Raw genomic sequence first — 9,890 nt, 5'->3', positions numbered from 1 at the left:
GTAAAGAAAGAAAGAAAGAAAAAAAAAACAAGATTTTTCAAAGAGATTTATTTACAGGAATAACAGCAGGAATGACCTAGATTTTATGTATCACAAGTTACACCAGAATAATCTTGGAGGTAAAATAACAAAGCAGTGAAAGATACTGGCAATGCCCTCTCTTCCAAACAACTGCATCTTCTTGATGTTGATAAAACCAAACGTATCGTGACAGCATTTACAAACATTACTATCAAGCACAATATAATATTCATTTCTACTCTAGGCACAAGGCCCGAAATTTTGGGGGAAGGGGCCAGTGGATTAGATCGATCCCGGTACGCAACTGGTACTTAATTTATTGACCCCGAAAGGATGAAAGGCAAAGTTGACCTAGGTGGAATTTGAACTCAGAACATAAAGACAGACGAAATACCACTAAGCATTTTGCCTAGCATGCTAACGTTTCTGCCAGCTCGCTGCCTTAAAGACAATATAATAATGTACAAAGAATATTATCTACATGTACTTCATTGATAAATAGTTTGGGCCAAAACATCAGGACTCTTGTCTCCTCAGTTTTCATACAAACCAATCTAAATTTAACGATGATATATATATATATATATATATGACATGGGCTTCTTTCAGTTTCCATCTGCCAAATCCACTCACAAGGCTTTGGTCAGCCTGAGGCTATAGCAGAAGACACTTGCACATGCGATGCAATGGAATTGAACTTATAACTATACAGTAAAAAAGTAGCTTTTGGGGAAGAAGCTGTACCGATGGCTTTCCACAAGCCCCCATTACCAGCAAAATTGATAACTGATGTGGGAATAGTGTTCCCCCATTTAGTAGTCTCAGTTAAGCATTGTGGAGGATTAGTAGTTATTTTCTGGCCCTAAAGAGAAAGACCAGTCATCAAGGTGCAACCCCTGCTTTGTAAACAATGTGTGTTCACAAGGAGAGGACCTTAGTAATACAGAAGCCTGACATTTGGAGTAACCGCAAGGGCTTTAGTTGCACGCTGCTTATGTGATAGTGAGGCAGGATGAAGTCTTCTTGATATGTAAATGATTGTGTTTTTGATGCTGAAAGAGACAAGACTGGTGCAACTGCACTGGAGGATGAAATATTGGAAGGCCGTTTCCCTCCATTACAAGCACGATGCTGTTGTAATCCTGAACGAAGTACTGGTGTGGCCCTGATCCAATTAGCAATCGATAAAACAAATACTAAAAGAAGGTGAGTGACTTAAAATGGAGCATTCTAACCAAGATCAAATCTTGTGAAAGAATCAATGAAGAAAAAAAGTGAATCACTGCATGCGATTACTTTGCACTGATATAATCATGGTCATAAATAATAAGGACCAGCACTCCAATTAGCATAGTTACAGGTAACATATTATAGACTTCATGATAAATCAATGAAAGAAAGAAACATCCATTCAATTACATAAGCAGGTGAAGCTAAAATCAATCTTTAAAATTTTGCTTTACATTCTGCTAAATCTGTTAATACTATGTGTATCCTGGTTTTTAAGAATCGACATATTGTTATCATTCAATGCATGCTGTAAAGGGTGATTAAAATGGTTGGCGTAGAGAAGGACAGCTGACCATAAAACACTTTTATGGTCAGCTAATTTGCTAGAAATAGCAGCTAAACCCTTCACAAATCACACTACTATCAAAAATAAATAAATAAATAATAGGAAATGGTGTTTGGACAAATCATTGCGGAATATGCAAAAACGACGGGATGCTCGAAGCTGGAACGCCTTTGATAAAACACCTCTTCGAACAGCGCTGACTTGAGCTAAAAATAATGCCAACACCAGTTAACGCTAACAAGGGAACCTCTACGTGTGGTCGCTCGATCTGCTAGAAAGAAGAACCAAATCTACTTGAAACCAAACCATAAAAGGAGAAAGACACTCTGCATGCACACTCATATTGCCTTTAAAAAATGCATACATTTTTTGCCTTTGATCAGGGCTCTTAGAGGCTTAAAATAACCAGTTGAGACAGTCAAAGCAATATGGTCAGATAGCATTTAATCGATTTTAACATCTCAAAATGTTTCGTCCAGAATATCACTTGAAAACAAACATCAGGTCCAGTGTATTACAAACTTTACGGGAAGCTAAGTAACAGTCCACAGTTTGTACAAAACAATCAATAAACTGCAATGTAATCAAAAAACCACTTTATACATCAAAATACAACTCAATGATTTATGATTTTGGGCAAACGGCCATCAAATTAGAGGAAGAAGGGGATTAGTCGAGGCCATCGACCCCGGAAGGATAAAAGACAAAGCTGACCTCGAAGTCTAAACGTAAAGAGCCAGAACGGAAACTGCAAAAAGGGCTACGGGTGCTGTCTATAGGTTATCTCTTTTTTTTTTAGGTTATTTCTTGTTTCAGTCAAGCCTTGAAGAATTTTAGTCAATCTCTACTGCTGCACCATTAAGTTACAGGGATGTAAACACACCAACACCTGTTGTCAAGCAGTGATGGGAGGACAAACACACACACAATATATATATATATATATATATGATGAGCTTCTTTCAGTTTCCCTCTACCAGATCCAGTTACAAGGCTTTGGTCGGCCCGAGGCAATAGTAGAAGACACTTGCCTAAGGTGCCATACAGAAGGACTTAAATTCTACCAAACAATCACTTTCAACCTAAGTAATAATAAATAATATGCTATGTTCATAAAACGAATGCAGATAATATGTAATATTACACGTGTAGTTGTCACCGGATGTTTACTTCTCTGTATTGTGGCGCTGTTAATATTTATTTTAGCTCCTGGGTTGCCTTTGGTCGAGCTGATCCATGAAAAGTATTCCAACCATGACAAACCTGTCTTCCTTTTTGTTAAGACTTAATGCACACACACCCATAGCCTCCACTATCCAACGTATCCTATCTTGTTTGAAACAGTGGTTTGTGATTTGAGGAAGAGTTGACTGCTATTTCTATAAAAGATAGAGCAATCATTTGGAGGTACATGTTATATATATTGTCAGAATGTCGCCTCCTTCTAGACTTGAAAGCATTTATTAAAGGGCTGTTATTTAACCCCAAATGAAGCCTAATCGAGCAGCCCTATGACAAAAGGCATTCTATCCGTGATCACCCAGTCTTTTATAATTATATGGGCGCCCATTATTCCATGTATCTTTCCTTAAGTAATGCGTTGGGGAGCAGTTTGTGAAGAGAGTGTGACTATTTCTAGCAAATCAGAAGATCACCTGTTGGCTCATTATCGAAGAGTCAGTCTTGTCATATTTAGACACAATGTGTTCATTTTTAAGACAGTCGGATATGGAGGTTTGGCTGTTATTTCGGTAAATTTATAGTTTCACACCAAACGTCGTTTTGTTGTTGTTGTTCCTCTGACTGGTCAGAAGCGTGATAAAGCGACATTGTTTCCACTAATTCAAAAATACATCATACCTGGCTCAGTTATCTAGTGATTCTTGGGCGGCTTAGAAAGATATACAAACATTGGGTTATCAACATTACATGATAAACCACGAAGAAAACACATGCGGGGGGAAAAAAACGATTTAGTGCCGAAATCGAGTCTGGTGTGAAACTATAAATTTACCGTTATTTCTAATAGATCGATCACGTTGGCTCGTAAACGGTTTGTTAACCCAAGAAGGTGACAAGAGAGATAACAAAGACTACATCAGAATAATCAGAAACAATAATCCAAAATTATGCAGATTTCTAGTTCATATTCGTATTTAGATTTTGGCTGCGAAACTATCGTTAATGTATGCTCTTTCCAATTGTTTGTGTAACTTATTAGGGTAATAACTTTTTTCTATTATAGGCATAAACCCTAGCCTTATGCTTATATATATATAAAATAGGGAAGTGAGATAGTCGGTTACAACAACCCCGTGCTTAAGTGGTAGTTAATTCATCGATCCGATGCTTTATAAAGAATATGGAATGTTTAGTGTACGCCTGTCATTTCTCAGTTTAAATTCCTAGTAGCTATGTCTCTGTCGGAAGAGCTATATTTAGTCGAAAAGGTACGTAAACTAAAATGTCTTACTCAGGGATAATAATATACGATCATTTGAACATATTACAGTATTCTTACTGGTGCTTTTTTGGAAATGAAAGTCGAAGTCGACTATTGCTGCAATTTTCAACAATTTCAAAAGCAGTGAAATATTTTTAGAAATTTGATTGAATTTAATGAAAGAGAGGAGAAATAGATGCAAATTCACATATTTAAATACGAAGAATAAAAGACGTAAAGTTACGAGAATTTTTGCTTACCAAGTTTTAGGATTTGTGAGAGGTTTGTACTTTTTATATTTTATTTTCCATTCAATCACTTTAGTACACGGATCACACAATCCAGTAATTTCCAAAGAATTTATCATTTTCTGTTTGATACTGTTATCGTGTAAATTATTTCTAAAAGCTGTGTTATTTCTGTGACGGGGTGGGCCAGATTTCTTCAGATTACCTTTCTGTGAACTCATCTTAGATTGTTGTTGTTATTTTTGTAAAAAGAATCTGGAGCCAAGCTTTACCATGTGCTTCCCCGAAATGGACACTACATTACGGAAGTGACGTGATGCACAAGCAGCCCGGAAAGATTTTTTTTTTTTTTTTTTTAAAGATTATTTTTAATTTAACGTCACGAATTAGCTTCGATATTTTCATTTTATCTTCCTTTCGTAATATTTCACAAATTATTTATTTCGAAAAAAAAACCTGGTTTTTTTTTTTGTCTTTTCGACTATTAGAAAATACCGGATGTGGATTTTGGTACATCCGCAGTCGAACTCGTTTTCCCGTCGATGGCATGTGACGTCATATTGAATAGTCGTCTTACTTGCTTCCAGTTGAATACGTCTCATGTCTAGGTTATACTTTGTAAATTGAATGTTCTGCATTACGTTGTCGTCTTAAAAGTGGCTGTGTGCCTGCTTAGTCTGTACTCAACAGCCTGGTTTGTTTTTTTTTTTTTCACCATTTGCTTAGGCCCCCAAACCTAAGGTATGAACGGCCTCTCTCTCAGCGAGCTTTGTTGTCTTTTTTGCTGTCCGCCATGTCCCTCCCGTATCGCTGCCAAACTGGCGTTTCTGCCTCCAGAACCGACATATTCTCTCGTATCGGACCAAACAGGCTCACGGTACAGTTTGCATCTCACAGAAAGAGCAGAGTGGCAGTATTCGCAAAAGGAACTGGATTGTATCGAAGTATTCATGACGAGAACTACACGGGGAAACCGAATCTCATGTATGTTTGTTCGCTGTTCACCCAACGCTCGTTTCACTCTGCTTTTCAGCCACGGAAATGCAGTCGATTTAGGACAAATGAGTAGTTTTTATATCGGACTCGGATCTAGAATCAACTGTAATATCTTTAGTTACGATTATTCCGGCTATGGAGCTAGCTCAGGAAAACCTTCGGAGAAAAATCTTTATTCGGATATTGATGCGGCTTTGCAAGCCCTGCGGACTCGTTATGGCATCAGTCCACAAAATGTCATTTTGTACGGACAAAGTATAGGAACGGTTCCTACCGTGGATCTCGCTTCGAGATTTGAAGTTGGAGCTGTTATCCTACATTCGCCTCTTACCTCTGGTGTACGTTTGGCTTTTCCGGATACAAAACGAACTTGGTTTTTTGATGCTTTCCCCAGGTAAGTCAAAGATGATGTTTTCCTGTTTGCTGTTGAAAAATGATTTCTTTGTATTATTAAACCTTACAAGACTACATTTCTTTTCTTTTCTTTACATTTTGTTCTTTTTTCTAAGAATTACAATCGATTAAATCAACCCCCGCTTCAATATCTAACCCCTATTTATTTCATCGATGTAGTCAGAAAGGAATAAAAATTAAAAAAAGATTCTCTCATCCCGGCGGGAATCGAACTCAAACTATGCAGCAACGAACTAATTAGCACCTCTAAACGCTATTTCTTTTCATTTTTTTAACTGTCTTCTCCACCTGCATCGCTCTCAAATAATAATTTGTTTTAATGTTAATTCCATTGCTACGGTTTTGACCCTTTACATTTATTGTCCATCTTATCACATATGTCTATTCGCAAACAGTATACTACCTACTTCCTTCTCTGAATTGCAGGCCAGTAGTTTCGGCATTAAATATATTAACCCCTGGATTATATACACACACACATATATATATACGTGTGTGTGTGTATAACGACTTAAACGTCACGAAACCAACATATATATATATATATATATATATAGAGAGAGAGAGAGATATTGTATGTGTGTAACAAGATGGGAGAGGGTTAATTAACTAAGTGTAATAATTTGTTAGTTTATTACACACACACCTACAAATAAAATGCTGCTTCTCTAACATTTTTTTTTTTTTTGACAAAGCGTAAATTAGCATTAGATTGATTTTGTTGATAAATATTTGTTATATAAGTAACACAGAACATGTTAGGATTTTTATTTTCTTAATGCAAATTTTTTATGTTGTTTGATATTGTATATATACTTAAAAAAAAAAAAAAGGAAATTGAATTTTATTTTCATATCGTTTTTTTTTTTCTTTTTTTATCGAAACAGTTTTTATTTTTGTTCTTGTTATCTACATCATATCCGTCGCGCGCGCGCGCTCACACACACACACACACATTCTGACAGTTTAGGGAACTTCTTGAGTATGTAGTCATTTAGGGAGCGACATTTGGCATATAAACAGCGGTGTTGAAACCATATGGCAAACTGATATTAGTTGGTGGGTGCCAACACTAACAACAGACTTGGCTGACTCAGTGCAAATCAACTTTCACACCCACTTGACGACGACAACAGATCAAACAATTCCTTCGATTCGAACCCTCGTCTCCAATGCCTTTTCAAACCAAACACACCACTCTGGATAACTGTGTCTATTAAGAAACTCTTATCTCTTTTTTTCCCCCTCGTGATTCTGCGGGGTTTTTATCTAGAAACGAAGTGTCATATTGCTATTTCAGATTACAAATACGTCCCTCTTGCTGTTTGGCAAAAAGTAATAAGAAAATTTTGAAAATCGTCTAAAGAAGAAAAAAAATTAATATTATTTCCGTGTGAAATGCTACATTGAAATTGTTAGAGCAAAAGAAATTAGTTTCTAGGTTATTAACACTAAAAATATGCTAAGCTACCACCATATCGCCTCTCTCTCTCTCTCTCCCATAGATTCCATGTGATATAAGATTATTTAATTTAGTGCCGGGTTTTTCTTTATCCTCTTTTAAGTGTCGGATGTGTGTACCATTCCTTTCTCAGCTGTTTGTTAAATAATGAATGATACTGGAAACTCCATACCAATTTCATTGACATTCCTTTTTCACTTTTTTATTGATACATATAAACATATCTACAGAGGGCAAACTTCCACAAGCATAACAATATACAAAGAAATGTTAAATGGTTATGTGATATTTGTTAGGATTTTTTTATTATAAAAGAAGTACAGAAACGTTGAACACTGGGGGTCAGTGTAATCGACTTAACCCCTCCCTTAAAATTACAGACCTTGTGCCAAAATTTGAAACTATTACTATTGTTATTAACCCCAATTCTCCAAAGTAGGTATTGCTTTAGTTTCGAATTCTTATCAACAAAAGCATACGCTTGAGATAAGATAAAAACATTTCTTTTGTATATAGAATGAATTGTCACAGTATGTGTTTATGTCCATTCCGCCTACGACAAATGTCAGACAAATTAGGTAGAAGTAAAAATTAAGCCTTGTACCTAAATTTATGTTCATATTTCTGAAAGGTTCATTGCGAGGCTGTATTCAGTTGTACTAGATTTAATAATAGAATCCTTTCTCGATTTAAATATCTGAAGCAAACAATAAATCTGAAAAATAAGCTGTTATATATATATATATATATATATATAGATCTTTTCCGTCTGAGTCAGAATTTTAAAAAAAACATTATCACTTTATCTCATTTAATAATAAGTAACGATGGTAGATTTCTAAAATAGTTTGTAACTCGGATATTGTGTGAAGCGTGCCAACCAACGTAGTTTTAGCTGTTTAAAATCTCGGATATAAAGATGAATTACTACGAGATATTTATTCTGGAGAATAATTTGAAATATTATTAAACAGTGTAGCAAATTAACTAACAGCATCTGAATTTGAAATATTTTCTCTCAGCCTTTCCCAAAATCTTACATAAATTGCTTCAGTTGTCATTGCAATTTGGGTGTGTTTTCTGAAATGTTACTTCTAAGTAATGTTACATATATATATATATATATATATATATATATTAGCTGAACTTTTGACACTGATTTGTTATTAGTATAGATACACACTAATTAAAATGATTTTATGGTGCAGTCTTATTAAATTGATCGTTTTAATATGCGGTATAATTAAATGAATGGTCATTTGAGGTACAACCTTATTTGAAAAGCTACAATTTTATCTCGGTAATAAGCACAAATGATTTGAGCTGAAATTTTCTGAAGTTTCAACTCGCTTTCATTGGAGTAAGTTTATATATGTGTATGTATGTGAGGACCAGTTTTGTGTGCAACTGAAAGTTTACATACGAGAAAAGTTGTCAGTTAAACTTTAAGCGGGTGATAATTATAATTAATTTGTCACAGATTTTTTTTTTTTTATGTCGATACATCATTATCTGTTATTTGTCCCGGATGCATGACCTCTAATTAACGCTAATGCTTAATTAATTATTTAACTCTTAATGCAAGTTTGTTTTATTAGCCTAACTTGTGTCAGTATTTTTTAATAATTCTTCTATCGATTATATGACACACATTGTCGTTGATCTATGCTTGGATTGTTTTCTCGTTGCCAATACCAAAATACGAAGTACATATGTGTGTGTGTGTGTGAAACTAATGGGGTGGGCCGTTACGTGTAATATTATTTTGTAAGGCGAGTAAAATGTTAGATTTGTCCAATATTTTGCATGTTCTCTTCAATGATCTTTGCTGACATACTTCAATAGGGGTTGTTCTTTTTTTTTCACCCTACACTTGTATTCAATCCTCTAGATATCGCAAATATATTTGCATCCCTGAAACATTCATCAAAATCAATCTCAGCCGAGGATCTATTATGAATGGACTAATTAACTAATTTGTGTGTCCATGTGTTTAGACATGGGTCAACCTTGTTCCAGCAGATACGTGATCAAAAAGCATTCCAGTCGTCACCATCCCGCCTTTTTAGGGGTGTGGCTAAAACAAGTCTTAATTGAAAGAGATTTGGCTGTTATTTCTAGCAAGTCGAAGTATCATGTAGAGACTCTCTCTCGGTGTTGCTTTTAATGTATCTGGAATTATTCGAAGCTCATTCGTTTAATTTTGTTTGGTTTGCAGCTGTTTCAATTTGCTCAGTGGGCTTCACTATTTTAAAACAAGACATCTGAATGTGATCAGAGCAATTCCATTGCGATATTTTCTTTCTGAATCTTAGAATTGATTTCCAAAGAAAAATAGTTGTAGTAATTGGATAAACTGCTGTTAAAAAATATTAATCAATTTGCCACATATCTACGGCTTCATTTTGAATTTTTGAATTTTAAAATGATATTGATTGCGCCGCTTCCTTAATAAACTGTTATAGCATTTGGTACAGAATTTGACAGATTTCCGTTTCAAAATTTCCAATTTCCACCCGTTGGCGTTGATCAATCTTCATCATAGATAAATTTGCTACCCACACCCGTCTTTTATTTCATTTTCAAGCGTACATTTTCTCAACGTTGCTAAGTTTTTGAAGAATGTCAATAGTGTGCTCTTTACGTGAGAACAATATCACAAATTCACTACTGCTTCATTCCCAATACACACATACACACACACACACACACACACACACACACACACAC

General features: G+C 35.3%; 2 protein-coding genes across 2 annotated transcripts in view; one reads left to right on the top strand and one right to left on the bottom strand.

The window, feature by feature from the left end:
* Positions 1-4,612, bottom strand: part of LOC106870820 (uncharacterized protein C9orf85 homolog) — a 47,755-nt gene extending 43,143 nt beyond the window's left edge. The window contains exon 1 of the mRNA XM_014917042.2: positions 4,301-4,612. Within this exon, the coding sequence (XP_014772528.1) occupies positions 4,301-4,509 (209 nt within the window). The 5' untranslated portion in view covers positions 4,510-4,612. The remainder of the gene's footprint in view (positions 1-4,300) is intronic.
* A 195-nt stretch (positions 4,613-4,807) lies between these two features.
* LOC106870786 (alpha/beta hydrolase domain-containing protein 17B) overlaps positions 4,808-9,890 on the top strand; it is a 26,264-nt gene continuing 21,181 nt past the window's right edge. The window contains exon 1 of the mRNA XM_014916983.2: positions 4,808-5,678. Within this exon, the coding sequence (XP_014772469.1) occupies positions 5,032-5,678 (647 nt within the window). The 5' untranslated portion in view covers positions 4,808-5,031. The remainder of the gene's footprint in view (positions 5,679-9,890) is intronic.

The sequence above is a fragment of the Octopus bimaculoides genome, chromosome 15, assembly GCF_001194135.2.
Source record: "Octopus bimaculoides isolate UCB-OBI-ISO-001 chromosome 15, ASM119413v2, whole genome shotgun sequence".
Lineage (NCBI taxonomy): Eukaryota > Metazoa > Mollusca > Cephalopoda > Octopoda > Octopodidae > Octopus > Octopus bimaculoides.
The sequence above is the reverse complement of the archived record's forward strand: the minus strand, read 5'-3'. Positions and strand labels throughout refer to the sequence as shown.